General features: G+C 36.1%; 1 protein-coding gene across 1 annotated transcript in view; it reads left to right on the forward strand.

The window, feature by feature from the left end:
* Positions 1-16,699, forward strand: part of TPK1 (thiamin pyrophosphokinase 1) — a 408,298-nt gene that overhangs the window by 219,848 nt on the left and 171,751 nt on the right. The window contains exon 5 of the mRNA XM_049784170.1: positions 932-1,027. Coding sequence (XP_049640127.1) covers positions 932-1,027 — 96 coding nt within the window. The remainder of the gene's footprint in view (positions 1-931; positions 1,028-16,699) is intronic.

A 16,699-nucleotide genomic window follows, 5' to 3' on the forward strand; every position in this document is an offset into this window, starting at 1 on the left:
TGGTTGTAGGAGTAATTTAAGAGGTAGGATAGGTGTTTGGTATCCTTGAAAACTCTTTGAATGGCAATGTTATATACTAGATTGTACTTCACTTTCCCTTACTCAGCTGTTTGCTAAAGGCTCAGAATTGTTTTATTCTTGAATTAAGAAGTCTAAAGTGTTACTGTGTTTTGCATACTTTTTCCTCTGTGAAGACATTGGAGGACAAGCTGTCACTTCAGAAATATAATTTCTCTGGTCTAAGTTTATAAGTACCAATAAAAGGCCCTTTTGTGCCTTTGTGTTTATAAATATGTCTCAGTGTTTTATTCTACCCGTAGCATCTGTTGAAGATGAGTTCAAGAAATTGTAAATTCACTTCATTATGTCTAAAAATTTGTTCAACAGACATATTTATGTAGGCATAGGTCTACAGACTTTTTCTTATATAGGAAGAAAAGGGTTCTAATGGGTTTTATAGGACAGCTAGTAAAATGTGGTTTTTTCCTGAGTTACATTATCAGTATTAGTTTTCGCATTACTTAAGCTTGAAAGATCTGCTGAATGAAAGTCAATGCCTTTTAGAAGTTTTTTAATTTCAATTTCAGGTCATTTTATTATAAATATATTTTATCAGCCTTACACCAACATTCTTATGTTATCATAGTGCAGGATTTTTAATATATAATTAATGTAGTATAATCTCAACTTTAGGAATGTAAAATGATGGTCATAATCAGGCCCATTATTGAGCTATTTTAATGTCATTTATGAGACATACTATGATGTGAATTTAGAAAAGAGTGATAATTATTTCATGTTTGGGAATAAAAGCAGATATATTAGGCTCAATCTATGGTTACTTTATCTATACTCTTACAACTCTTGGTCATGTTCATAATAAGACTTCCATTATTACTTATCCATATCTTTTCTTTTTGCTTTCACATAGGGATGTCAGTTTATTTCAACCCCTGATCAGGACCATACTGACTTTACCAAATGCCTACAGGTGCTCCAAAAAAAGATAGAAGAAAAAGACTTACAGGTATGTTGCATTCCTGTTTGGTGACTAAGAATTAATTACTGAGAATATGAAAGATAATATTTAGAGTTTTTAATTGAAATAATTTACTTTGCTAAATATGCATTTTTAAAAGGATTTGTTTTATTATGATGTAAAATAAAATTGCACTTAGTCACCAAAACATTACTACATGCACTTACATTTAAGGTTACAGGTTAAAACCCTTTATGGTTAAGTCACAAAAAAAGGAAAATGGATCTAGTATAGAATATGCCACACTAGACGCTCTTCTTGGCCTGAAGCAAGTATTACTTTGCCTTTCCACTTGATTGTTGCCATACATAGCTTTACACATTTCTGTTAATATGTTTGTTTAAAATTGATGTGGATAAAAAAATACAACAACTGCAATCCAGGTTCCACCCATGAGTGATCTCTAACATCTCTCCTATCAATTGTTATCATTTTTTTTTAATTACAGAATCATCCTCTGCTAAACACTAAGTTGTTCAGCGGTACATTTTCTAGCATCTCATCTAGATTTTAATCACATCAATACCCAAGCTTCTACCAAGCTTCCATATGACACTATTCTTAAAAATTGATGCTTAGTAAAGAGCAGCAAAATTAAATCAGAATCACTGAGGCAAATGACCATTGTTTTTCTTATTGGCTCATAAATTAGCCTGAAATACATGATCAAATTGTAAAATGTTGTTTTAAGGGGAAGATGAGCCACAGTAAATGCTCTGTGCTCAGGAGTGACACCTGATGTTGCTTAGGTGACCATATGTGGTTCTGGGGATCTAAGCCAGGCTTGGAACCATGGAGGCTACATATAAGGCAAGTGCTTTACTCCCTATACCATCTTCCTGGTTCTTATAATTTTAAATTAGGATTGTGCTCTTGTATGTTAAGATGCTTTGTAGTAAATGTAACAGATATATTTCACCCTGGCCAATGCAGGGTTTAGCAATCTTCAAACATTGCTCAGTTAGTACCTGGGCTCTAGGTCTTTGATTAACATGGCTCTGTTGCATAGACTTAGCATCTAACTTGTCTTCAGTGACTTCCTAAAGTACCTCTGGGAGATTGAGATAGAAATATTTTCTGCCATTATCAGACTTAATGTCTTCTTTCATCTCTCCTTGGACAATTCTCATTTTTGAGAAGATGTTAAGAATATCCTTAATCCCTTTGACTTGAGGGAAGAAAAGTTCTATCTGTGTGTTATCTGTAGTCAGACTGCAGGATGGACTAGTTAGGAAGATAATACAATTTTGTTTTGTTTTGTTTTGTTTTCTTTCCAATACAAATACACTACTGCTCAACAGAAATTTATCACGAGTTTATTCTTGCTTGTTCCTGCTAAGTTGAAGAAGTTGAAAAATTGGCAAGTAGCTTATTGTACATACTCAACAGAAGTAATGGAGTGAACATTTATCATTTCTGTTGCTTGAGCTGTACCAAATGTAGCTTGTTATTTCCAAAAATAAATTCTAGTAACTAAGTATGTTTAAAGAAAACAGAACGCAAGTCATCGACTTTATCCAGACATCCCTATTTTTGAATCTATTTAAAAAGAAAAATAAATCATGGTAAATCTTGATAATTGTGTTTCAGTTTTTCTAGTACTCCTACTGAAGTTTATTGAAAGCTGGAAATGTGATTTTGTGAGTTTGACCTGTTGTTACTTGCTCAATTGTTGTCTGTAACATTGTTAGTGCATAGTGTTCAATCTTGGGCCCTGCAGACAAATAATCAGATCTCAAATTCCATAAAGCCAAAACCTAGAGATTCCCTCAAACTGGGGGTTTGAGATTATCAGATATCTTTGGTCTGCAAAACAAAGTCTGGTCAAGTCTTGACCAGTGGACTGGGAAGGCCTGAAACCAGGGACTGCTGAGAGAACCCCCACAGATTTTCCCTTACCACTTTCCCTTGTTCAAAGATTGCATGTTTCTGGACAGCGTTAGACCTATGAGGATGTTTTTTTACATTATGTAAAATTAAATCTGTACCTAGTCACCAAAGCATTAACATATACATTTAAATCAGAGGTCATAGAATATACCTTAAGATACCCTGGCAGTGCTCCAGTGGTGTTTTGCCCCATTCACAGCCAAATAGGGAATTCTGGACTTGAGAACAAGAGTAGTAGGAGCCCTGCTATATATTATCCAAGCATACTTTGAATAAGACATAGTCTACAAACTCATCTGATGCCACACTTGCAAATTAGGTCCTGTTCTCATGTCTTCTCTACCATAATGTGACTGCACACGTTTTTCTGTCCTCTCTAGAACTTTGGGGAGAGTATTTGTTTTGTCTTTGCCTTCCCACAACTGGCAGGGTAAGCCTGAGGTCCTCAGGGACAACCTTTCTACCCTTTTCTATCCACTATCAGAAGTGATTGTGGTTCTTAGTCTGTGTCCCACAATGGGTGAGGCACAGTGGAGAGGTTCAGAAAGCAAGGGAAGAAAGTACGTGTTTGACTCTGTCCAGAACAGTGCTTGTCAAATAGTGGGGCACACTCCCCCCCCGGGGGGGGGGCGAGACACCCTAAAAGGGGGCGTGTTTGACCTCGGAAAACACTGTCATAACAAGCTAAGCCCTGTTTTTATGTCTCTATCTCTGGAGCTGAGTTGCCATGTCCTGCTTAAACCCAATTTCAAAAAGCTATGCATTGCAAAGCATGCTCATTTAGCCATGAATCCAGTCATAACCTCTGATTAAAAAATTAGCTCAAATTATTTTATATATTTTTGTTTTGCAGGTTAAAGTTTTTTTTTTAATAAAGATACTATTTACAGTCATGCGGGGGGTGGCACGAAAAATGTTTTCCTCTTCCTAGGGGGGGCATGACAGAAAATAATTGAGAAGCAGTGGTCTAGAGAGAATGAAACCAAATGAGCAAGCAGCGGAGATGGCCACAGGAGGTGGTATCATGTGTGGTATCTCATGCTGGCCTGTAGCCAGTGGCATCAAGAGCAAGAGCATTGCCAGTAGCCAGAGTTTTTAAGAACATTGTTACATCAGCTGAAGGCTCCGCATCTCACATTGAAAACTTCTCACATGGGAGAAAAATAGGTTCTGTTAACTTGGGTGAAATAAGAGTATTCTGTAGCCAGAGTAATAGTACAGCAGAAAGGGTGTTTGCCTTTCACAGAGTTAATCTGAGTTCAGTCCATGCCTGGCACCCTGTAGTGTGTGGCCACCCAAGTCCCTCCAGTTATTTCTGAACACGGCCAGATGTGGCCCTCCAATATAAAAATGTGCTTGTAAGCTTTTCTCAATTTTACTTACTTTATTTATTCGGCATGGGGGTCACATACTTTGGTGCTCAGGACTTACTCCTGGCTCTGTGTTCAGTGATGACTCCTGACAGTGCTCAGGGGTCCCTTATGAGGTGTTCACACCTCAGTTGGCCTCATGCAAACAAGTACCTTCCAGCTGTACTAGTTCTTTGGTCCCAATTTTCCTTTGAATATGAAAGTTTATTGTTATATTTGCTTTCATCTACTAACAAAACAAAAACAATATTAGAAGGGTAGAAAATAGTACAAAATTGTGTTTTATCTGCCTACCCCATGCAAAATGAAGTACATTTGAAATTTTCTCTTAGAATAGACTTAAATTATATCAAATATGCTTTGTGTTTCTTTATTGGATAAATTCTGAATATTTATTGAACATTTTTTTCCACTTAAGTCAAAAATGGTTTTGCAATCAGGGTGTTTTCTTAACATAATTAATATACACTATAAAATATTAATTATAAATTAAATATAAATTAAATATAAATTAATTATAATGTAAACAAATTGTACAGGTATGGATGTATAGTATGTTAAGAAACTATACTATGTTACCTATTTGAATTTCATCAAATTTGTCAAGATTTGTCAAAGACTTTGCTATCCAAAACATGAGACTATTTTTTTTAAGTAATAACTTATTGTGATCAAAAAGTAACAAATATTTCACAGAAATATTGAAGGTACAAAGTGACATGAATCAGGGACAATCCCACCATCAGGGTTGTCCTCCCTCCCCCCATTTTCCTAGCATGTATCCCATATCTCCCTCCTTTGCCCCACCCCCTGGAGTGCTAGTGTAACTGTTCTCCTCTGTGTATAGCTTGCTGTATACAGAGTATGGATTCTGTTGTCGACTTTGAGTTTAGTGTTTAATTCTGGTCATTTTTTTAATTCTACTCAATGTTTATACAGCAGTTTGGTCCTGATACTGTTCATTTTTATTTTCCCCCCTTAATTCATGAGGCACAACAAGATGATTCAAGATGTGTGGTTCTGCTGGAAGAAGACAAAAACGAAAAACAAAAACAAAAATATAACAACAACAAAATTCTAACAGTTTAAATAAAAAAGACAGTAGCTTTCAAAAAATCACCAAATAATAATCACAAAAGTGGAAAAGAAAGAAAAGAGAAAAAAAGTAGAAAAATGAGAAAAAGTTAAAAGAAAAACAAAAGGAATACTGGTGTGGCAAGGTTTTTTGTTTGTTTGGTTTTTTGCCTAGGTATAGCAAGTAATGTAGAAGTAAGAAAGGGAATTCCCTTGGCTTAAGAGATTCAGGACCTCTCCACCCTTGCAGCTTACTGTCATGGGAGCAGCTACTGACTCCATAATCACTCATTTACACACCCCAAGGTCTTTTTGTGGTGCCAGAAAACTTTCTGCTCAGTTGTGGGTTATGATATCCTGCCTCTGTAGCTGGAGATCTTGTTATTTGCATAGATCATAGGGCTAAGGCTAAGAGAGAATTTTTCTTTATGGTACTAGGAGTTCTGTTCCATTACTGTTGTTGTAATCAGTGTTCTGTAATAAATGGTCTTAATTTTTGCTCAAGTCCTAGGCTGAATATTCGCTAGGATAGAGTCTTCATTAAGGTTCCAGAAGTTCTGCTCAGTCTCCATTGTCAAAGTTGGAATTCCATAATTAAAGAACTTGATTTTTATACAACTCCTAGGCTAAAGCCTCTGGTTAGGGTTTTTCTTATTGGTCCCAGGATAAATTCTGTCCAGTCATGGTTGTCAAAGTCAGTCTTTTGTAGTTAGCGCTCTTGGTTTTTGCACAGATCACAGGCTGTATTGTCTTTAACTTACAGTTCAGTGATGTGATAGGTCAACCTGCCCTTAGATTAAGTTGTCGTTTTCTCATTGTCTGAATGTCATATCAGAAATGGCACAAGTTGGTATCAAAGCGGCGTTAGGAATTTCCCAGGAGAGTTTGGTCCTGGTGTTGTTGCAGGGAACTATATCAGTTCTACATATGGGATCTGAAGTTTGGGGTTGGTCAAACACTGTCCAATCTCATGGAGTCTGGGTTGTGTCCATATGACACATGCAGAACTGACATTTTTTATTATATGAATTAATGTGACCTTTATGATCTGTGATATTCTTTGAAATATATTTATGAAGAGATGGCCAACAAATATTGCATTATATATTATATATTATATAAATATAATATTTATTTTTAAGTATTTATTATATGCTTTAAGGGTGGAGAAATCTTGTATATCTTAGGCCAAGGGAATTCCCATTCTAATTTCCCCAATATTTACTGTGCCTTTGCACAGTAACTTTTTTCTTTATCCACTTTCAACTGGTTCATCCTCAATTTCTATGCTTCTGCAAACATAGTTCTCTGATATGTATGGCCTTTCAATACTTTGCAGATGAACCATATTGTTTACCTATAACTTAGTGATGAATAATATAATATTAGGATGCTATCTGGCATGGTTCGATCTTCAGAAAACACATTTTTTTTCTGATGCTGTAATACATACCTGAAATCTAAATTTTGCTATTTAGTGGAAAATATTAAAAAGCTATTTATTCTAGTATCTAAAAATATTGTGTTCAGCATGAAACAGATAAATCTTGATTACCACACTAAGAATAGCAGTCTCATTAGGGCATTTCATAATATTAGATGACAATAGAATCAGTTACTTCACTTTGTAATATTTTAACATAAGCTTTATATTGGACAAAAATTACTGTAAAATTTCATGGTTGATTTCAAAATATTTTTTAAAAATTTAATTTAAAATATTGGGTATGAAGCATGTATAGTTACTGGGGTACACAACTAACCTGGGTCTATTCTGTGGGCATGACCTTGGAAGCCCCAGAATAACCAGGGTAGCCTGGGTCATCTGTGACACATTATGGGGCCCTCAGGCCACCTGAGCACCACTTGAGAACTACTTTTATTCCTCACAAAAGAAGAATTTAATAACCGGAATGTGGCTTTGGTATAATGCTGGTGTTGGAATGTGAGAGGTCCTGATTTTGATCCCTAGACAGCAAAAGAAAGTTAGAGTCAGATATAGCGCAGTGGGATGCATGCATGCTTTCATGTGGGAGGTCTGGGTTCAGCAGCACATGGCACTCCAGTCACCAGCAATAGGAACCTTAGAGCACAGATCCACATGTAGCCTCTGAATAACACTAATTGTGACCCCATAGTTTTTCATTTGCTTATTTTGCCTATCATCTCTAGCCTCCTAAAGGTTTTCTCTTTCATAAGTTAAACTCATATACATTTGAATTTGCTAAAATCCCAAAATGTTATAGTTGCCTTTACTATGTTTTTTGCCCAGTGTGTCCAAAAATACCAAAAACAAACAAACAAAAAATACTTATATGTGGTATGGATTTGGGACTGACTATCCTGCAGTGAAAAATATACCTAAGTGGAAGAATTGGTGAGAAACCAATAAGAATGGGAGTTGAATTAGTAATGTCAGTCTTACTTGTTTTGCAAATGATACTTGATATTTGAAATCTTTGTGTGAAATGACTCATACCTATTAATCTAGAATAAAAATGCAAATGCTGGGGGCTAGAGCTGTGGTGCAGCTCCTAAGGCACCTGCCTTGTTCGTGCTATTCTGGGAAGGACCTAGGTGTTTGGGCACTTGACTCTGGAATGCATGATAGTAGGAAGCTATAGAAGCTTTGTTAAGCCTGTTTTCTCTACTTCATAGTCGGTACTATAATATACCTGCAGTAGACATTATACTTGCATAATAATATACCTGCATCGAGGTATAGAGTGAAACATTTACTCCAGTGCCTACCACATACTTTATAGTAAATAAAAATTATAACAGAAGTATTAGTATTAATTATGTAGTATTGATTATTTTTGACATATAATCTTATAACATTTATATATTTACACTCATATTTACATAATGTTTAAACATATTAATATATATATATATATATATTGGGCTGGAGAGATAGCATGAAGGTAAGGCACTTGCCTTGCATGCAGAAGGTCGGTGGTTCGAATCCCAGCATCCCATATGGTCCCCAAGCCTGCCAAAAGTGATTTCTGAGTGCATAGCCAGGAGTAACCCTTGAGCGCTGCCTAGTGTGATCCCAAAACCAGAAATATATATATATAATTATGTTTATAAATATATTAAATCACCTATATATATTTATATAACAATTTTATATGAATAATACAACATAATTTTATTCAATGCATATAAATAAATTTATAAGATATAAAATATATTTTACAAAATATATTGTGTAAAGTATACAAGGTATCAAGATACATTTTATATAATATTCTCTGATACATGTTATAGAGTTTTATCTTAATTTAAATTTGTTTTAAGGTTGCATGACTTTACATGACTGCTTGCTTCATGGATACAGTTTCACCCTCTCAAACTAGGTGTCACTGTACTGAACTGTTCCTCTGTTCCATCCTCACAGCCCTGCCATTCCCCAACCCCCATATAGGAACTAGAAAATGTTCTCTAGCCTCCTCTTGCAAATGTTCTTAGCCCCTCAAGCACTCACTGGCACACAGTGGGAAACTACATGTATATCAAATAAGTGAGCATGTTCCTATGTGAGATAACACTTTTGTAGCAAAATCTTGCAAGCCAATGTTGGTCAACTTTATGAAGGTATCTGTTTTCATAAGACATAGTATATAACCCAAACTCATGTCCCTAATTCCTGAAGGTGTTTAGCAGATTTTGGGGGGAAAGAACTGGGCCATGCCTGGAGATACTCATTTTTATATATTATATAAGATATATTTTCTGGGTTTTTTTTTTTTTTAGTTTTCTAGGGCAAAAGAGAGGATGCACATATGTGCAGTTACAAATGGTACCATTCATATACTTTTATACTGTTTTATTGCATTAATTTTTCTAACTTTTTTATAAAAATATTATAGCATTTTTATAACTGACTCCTGGATTTGTTTCTTTTTTTACTCAGTCTCTTGCTAAGGCTGAGGATTTACATGAGACAATGGAGAGAATGTGTGACAAGCCACTACCTTTGCAAACTGGATCAGAATAAAAGTTGGCAATGCCTTTGAAGCAATACTGAAAGTAATGACATATAATTCTGACATTAGCTCTGTAGCTGAGACTCTGTGCAACATTGTGACACAGATCTCTACCTTCTTGCCTGTGCATATCTACCTCAGATGAATGTATTTAATCTTACATCGATCATTTGAATAAAATTTTAGAAACTAGCATCACAGGCTCACACATGTGTGTGGGTGCATGCAAAGGCACATGCATATATAGACAATCACCTTGAATTTTACTCAAATATTTTTACACAAAACTGCTCTTGTTCTTTAGCATAACACAACATTATACTTTTTGTTGTCTGCCAGAGAGTAACTGAAGCATTCCGTTTGTGGAACAAATACTGTACAAGGTGGAAACCAGACAAGGAAGCTTGGAGAAGAAAAAGATTTCTGTATGCCAAGTGAACTGGCAGACTGTCTCTACATCATTTTTGAGACGCCTTCAAAAGAGAATTTCACATCTCTGTTTTTTCTTCTATTACAGGCCAGCTATCTTTTTTATAGTCTGGTGCAGCCAGAGAAAATAGATACACCCAGTGCTTTGAAGTGATTCCACAGAGGTGGCTACAGATCTGAAAAACCTACCCGCCTCAGAGGCTCAGCAGCCTAATCCATAGCTGCCAGAGATGAAGCCTGCTTTTGTAGGCATAGGGACAAGGGTTAAGTTTATCTGCTCCCCAGGAATCTCACTGGGATGCCTCACTTTCAGATAAAGTGCCTTATTAATGCCAAGAACTGTAGTATGGTGCACCTCTATAGAAGGCACATTGACCTTAGCGAAGAGCACAATTTTATTTTGAGTTACTGCATTGTGAAAGATGCACATACTGCTGCCGGAGGAAAAAATGGTGCAATGAGGACCCACGTAAGAGAAAGCACATATAATAGGACAGCTTGAATGGGTTTGGGATAATAAAATTTCTCTTCCTCTCTCTGCACAACCCTTACATAGCAATATATATAACCTATTACCCAATCCATAATTCATTATGACTGCTCATAATGGTAATAATCTATATATGTATGTTTAGAGACACACCTACTGTCTATATCTGTCTATCTACCTATCTATTATGGTTGGCACCACACCTAACCAAAAATATATTACATATTTTCTGACTCACTCCAGACACTGCTCAGATATCACTCCTATAAATGTTCAAGGGACCATATGCAGTACTAGGGATCAAACCTGGATCTGCTGCAAGCAGATCAAGTACTTTTCCTACTGGACGAATTGGCCCCAGGTATCATATGATTTATGGGCCAGAGAAATAGCTCAGCATACTCAAGCACTCTCTTTGCATGCAGGAGGTCCAAGTAAATTCCTCTAAGCACCACTACGAGGGACCCCAAACACAGAGTTGCAAGTAGCTCCAATCAACTCATTTTTATTGGTAAATAAGTTTATTAGGAATTAAGAAATCAGGGGTCGGAGAGATAGCACAGTGAGCATTTTCCTTACACGCAGAAGACCCAGGACAGACCTGGGTTTAGTCCCCTGTATCCTATATGGTCCCCCGAGCCTGCCAGGTGCGATTTCTGAGTGCAGAGCCAGGAGTAACTCCTGAGTGCCAACAGGTGTGGCCCCAGAACCAATAAATAAATAAACAAATAAATAAAGTTAAAAAAAAGAAATTAGTTAGAACCTACTGTTTGGCTCAAGTGGTAGAGTACATACCTTGATGTGTGGTCCTGGGTTCTGTGCTAAGCATAATCTAGGTGTGGCCTGTGGCCCATGAGAAATCACTAAGTGGCTCTGTTGCAACTGATGACTGTACAGTTTGGGTTTTCTGTTCCCTCACCACCTACTCTACCTAATGAAAAATCAGGAAAATAAAATTTTTTACAGAGACCTACATTTTTTTCCTGTATTTATTGATGAACCATATGCCATAAAATTATTTTTAATATAGGAGAAGATGGAATACCCTGGTTTTGTTTCTGTTCTCTTGTAGACAATATGTTTGCTTTAGTGACTTTATTTTCTCCCAGGAGTAGGTTTTACCCAATATTTCATTAAAAAAAAAATATATATATATATATATATATATATATATATATATATATATATATATATATATATGCTGACCACCAGCAACCAGAAGGTGGAGCCTGCCCTCTTTCCTATACCACTATATACTTTATAAAAGTGTATTTTTCCTGCTCAGCATATACATGAGTGCTATACATTCCCATAATAAAGAGCTGGATCAAGACATTCTGAAACATATTAGGGAATAGGAGTATCTAAATTCAAATAGCACTGACTATATTTTCTTTCTGTTCCCTCAACCATTTCTACTTGAGGTTTAGACACCTATCAAAATGACATAAAATAGTTTGATTTTTAAGACATCCATGGAAAATAAAAAATTCTATCAGAAATAAAATTGAATATGCATTTTTTTTCATGTTCCTCTCAGTTTGCCTTGATGGCTGCAGTTACAGATATATTTTGTGGTAAAGCAAATAATATTGCTATAACTCAAAAGCAAATCTGAGGTTGATGAAGTTATTAGCTTTTTTTGCATATATGTATTAGCTGACATCTATTACATTGCAAGAAATAAAGTTTAGGTGATGAATGTAACTGTAGTACCAGTTTCAGCACCTCAGCTAGCATTATAAAATGGTCCAGTGCATATCTATACGCCAATGTTAATAACCAAGTGTACAACTTGCAATCAAAATGTTCTTTTTCCAGATGAGATAGTAGAAAGGAAATAATTAACATAAATTATTTACATTGCACTAAATTGCAAAATGCTAGGATTTCACTACAGTAAGTCCAATAGCCATCTACTACAAAGTGCTTAATAAAAATTGTGAAATAGCATACCACTAACTTAGGGAAAATAATGCACCCAAAGACCAACAGACTGCTGAATTTTATCCATTTACACATGGAAATTTTCCTAGAGCTTCATTTATCATTTTGGACAAGAATATATGACTAAGATTTACTTTAAGACCAAAGCAAAGAAAGATTTTTCTTCATTGTTTGAGGAAGAAGATTCAAGATAAGGCATGGTAGGATAATCTCTGTTAACAATGATCCCAAGTGCTGACATACTAATCTAGGGAAAAAGGATTTCTTCAGTGCCTATTTGCAAATAGGTTTGGACAGTTGGTACATAAAGAAGGAGGTCCCAAGTTGTGCTCCTTACTTTCTGAAACTCAGTTCTACTGTAGGGAAAAAGTGATACTTGAGTGCTCCTTCACTTATCCATCTTAAGTAAGGTCTTTATGTATGTTTAAAACAGAATATTTGGCAACTTTGTGTGTTTTGTTTTGGTGTTCATTTTGGATGCTATTTTCTTTTTTTCTCTCTCTTTTTGGAAGTCCCACAAAGGCTTCACTGAGCAGTGCTCTCAAGAGCCATGTAATATCATCAGTTGAATCTGGGGCCCCACACAGACCAGTCAGAAGCTCCAGGTCCCTCAGCTATTTCTCTGGGTCCTCTAGTTTTATTTGAAGAGAAGTAAAGAAAGTTAGAAAGGTAGATTTACAATCCTGAGACGTAGTTCAATAAGGGAAATACATGTTTTGTCTCTGAGATGCTGTGGTTTGATCCCTGGCACTGTGTGGTGCCAGTACTACTGGAAATGACCTCAAACAGAGCTTCTGGGGTAGCACCTGAACACTGCTGGCTATGTCTAAAACACAAACAAAAAGTAGATTTGACTATTTTAATTTACCTATTAAGCAGCCATTTCACATCTGTGGCTATTTCTTTAACAAAATAAAATGACCTTTAAAATTTTTCTTCCAGATAGCTGTTGTTTCTGAATATAATGTAAATTATACTTCAGATTTTTATTTTTATACTGTAAGCCAACTGTGTTGAAGATGCTGTCTTAGGCATTGTGGGCGTTTTGATCCACAAAATATACATCTTTTAATTTTCCATGGCCCACATAATTTAAAAGGAATAATGACATTGAGCAGCATTTCTCTAGAATGCCTTCATATCCTGATAGTAGGAGAGGTTTGAAGACCGTAATCACCACCAGTAGACTTTATAATATCCTTGTTATTTATTTATACACACCATGATTTTATGTAATTTTACTTATTCATGTATCCTTAACTCTTTGAAGAATTTAATTTTCAACAGAGATAATGGAACAAGCTCATGTTTAAGAAAAAAAGTCACAAGTGAGCACATTACTTATTCTGTGCAACTCTCCTTGGCACCACATTCTGGCATTGAGATGAAAATGCTCTCAAAATTGTGCTTGCCAGCATTGTGTATTTACAACAAGCAACAAAAATAGAACTTTTGCATTTTTATGTATCTTATCTCCACATTGTTTTTATTTATATGGAAAAATTTGCCTTCTCAGATTCTCCTTTTAGGTTCTCATTGAGAGATTTAAAACTGTAGTTTAGTTAAGTAAGCAAATATTAGTACTCAGGATATCAGAAGCACTTATTGCAAGCTGGTTTGAAATATTTAACTAAAAAAATGTCAAAACCTTACCCAGAATAAATCAGTAAAGCGTGTCAGTATCCTGGGAATGAAGTCTGTCATTGTCCTGTATCTCTTGTGACCAGGTTACCTGGAATTAATTTATTTTAATTCAAGATTATAAAATAAGTCTGAGAGCATACAAAGGAGAATTCTGTATCTTTAGAGTTCTAAGTAGGAAAGAGGACACAACCATTCACAGGATTAAAATGTTCATGCTAAAGAGATGGCTAATCTCATCTTCAAATGGAGAGTTTAAATTTTAAGGTCAGAAAGATATAGGGCAAGATTTAAGTTGCTTGTTTTCCTTGTAATGAACCTTGGCTCTATTCTTGGAACTGCAAGGTTCTTCTTCAGGCTCTGTTGGGAGTAGCCCCTGAGCATTGGCAAATCCTCCATCTCCATTTTGTTTTTGATTGTTGATTTCTAGGTAAGAGTAAGACATAAAGTAATTTTTTATAGAAATTCATATGATGATTTAGAAAAATGGTCTGAATGAATGATAGGAATTTATTTTTTAAATGTATCTATTTTCATTTAAATAGCTTTACTTTATATCCCTACATATGTGTCAGGGGCATGCTTTTGCTTCAAAAGTATGTTTTTCTGTTCTGGTGATAAATACCTAAAAGTGGAATTGCTTGGTCATATGGTAGCTCAATTCTGAGTTTACAAAGAACCCGCCATACTTCAGAGGGGTTGAACCAACATTCCCACCAACAGTGGATGAGAGTTTCTTTTTCGCCATATCCCAGCCAACATAGATTGCTCCCAGGATTTTTGATATGTTCCATCCTCCATGGTATAAGCTGATATCTCATTGTCCTCTTGATTTAAATTTCCCTAATGATAAGAGATGATCAGCATTTTTTTATGTGCCTTTTGGTCATCTTTTGGTCATCTTTTGGTCTTCCTCAGAAAGGTGTCTGTCTAAAATTTTCATTTTTTGATGGGAATTTTATATTTGGGGAGTTTTGTATATCCTAGGTTTCAACCCTTTATCTGGTAGATTGAGTGCAAATATTTTCTCCCATTCACTTTACTGTCTTTTAGCCCTTGTTTTGGTTTGGTTTGGGTTTGGTGGTTGTTTTTTTGTTTGTTTGTTTGTTTGTTTTTTGTTTTTTTGCCATAAGAAACTTTTTTGATTGTTTGTTTTGGGGGCATACTGGGCGGTACTCAGGGATTACTTCTGGCTCTATGCTCAGAAATTACTCCTGGCAGGCTCGGGAATCTTATGGGTTGCAAGGAATGAAGCTTGGCTCAGTTGAGTGGCAGGCAATGCCCTACCCTCTGTACTACCACTCCTTCCACTTCCCCCATACAGAAACATTTAGTTTGATGTAGTCCCATTTATTTAGATTTGATTCTGTAGCCTTTGCCATATTGTTGAAGACTCCTTTGATATCTATGCCGTAGAGTATTCATTCTGCCTATTTTCCTCAATGTACTTTATAAATTTAGGCCTAATCTTAAGGCCTCTGATCTACTTTGAGTTGACTTCTGTGTAAGGTGTGAGATATGGTCTACGCTTTAACTTCTTACGCATGGTTATCCAATTGTCCCAACAACATTTGATAGAGGCTGTCTATATTCTATTTCATGTTCTCAGCTTCTTTGATGAAAATCATCACAGCACTCAGGAAAATAGCTTAGAGTTGGAATCAACCTAGATGCCCAACAACAGATGAATGAATGCATCCTGAAGATGTGGTACATATACAGTGGATTACTACATAAGGAATGAAACAATTTTTACAATTTGCTATAACATGGATGGAATGGAAAGATATCATGTTAAAAGAAGTAAGCCAGAAGAAGAAGGACAATATTACTTCTGTATGGTTAGAATAATTACATGAAGGAAGGAATTGCTTAAATGGGGTTTTTTTTACAGCACTCTTGTCACCAGAGTGAGGAGAAAGAAATAAACTGAATGGAGGAGGAGAAAGGCAGATGTTAAATAATGGACAGGGGTTTAGGGGACTTAGATACATTGCTGGCATTAAGGAAGGACAGAACTAAATATCCAAGCCACAGAATCAATGTCAATGAAATTATGAGTGAGACCCAAACTTTAACAACCAAACTTAAAAAGGTGCTATATCAGCACATCTGTAACGTTACAAACATTAAAAAAAATATGCAAATGCAGTTCCACTCTCAGCATGCTGGCCTTGGAGGGAGAATCTTAGAAGAGAATTTCCTGGTCTGTGGTCAGTGGAGCTGTTGGAAACTAAAAGCAAGCCTTACTGAAAACATGCTCGCACAGGGTTAGTGCATTATTTATATTTCTATCTCTACAAGAAGGACCACATATGGCCTGTCTGCATGGTCCAGTCTCTCTTGCTCCTAGTTCTGCTGTCAGCCAGTGCATCAAGGATTCTCTGCCAGTCTCAGGTGTTCTTCAGATTATCTCTTCAGAGAAGCCCAGAAGCAGTTGGAAGACTCCAAGTGGTCAGGAGTCTCAGTGAAGTTCCTTATCATTGTTTCCTTCATTATTCTCTTATATGCAAAGATCCAGAATACATCTGCTCACTTTTCACTTATAAATCTCTCCTTACTCCTTCTCTTTGTTCTTTGTTGTTGTTGTTGCTTTCCAGGGTGGGGGGAACACATAGTTGTCTGCTTAGGGGTCACTCCTGGCAGTGGTGGGGGAATCGTATGGTGTACTTAGTAAAAAACCTGAGTTGAACATATGCATGGCAAGTGCTCTGCAAACTGTATCTCTGCAAACTAATTTCTCTGGTATTCCTTTTCTCTTTCTTTACTTGTTTTTTTTTTTTTTTTTGGTTTTTGGGCCACACCCAGTGACGCTCAGGGGTTA

Source organism: Suncus etruscus, chromosome 1 (assembly GCF_024139225.1).
Source record: "Suncus etruscus isolate mSunEtr1 chromosome 1, mSunEtr1.pri.cur, whole genome shotgun sequence".
NCBI classification, from domain to species: domain Eukaryota; kingdom Metazoa; phylum Chordata; class Mammalia; order Eulipotyphla; family Soricidae; genus Suncus; species Suncus etruscus.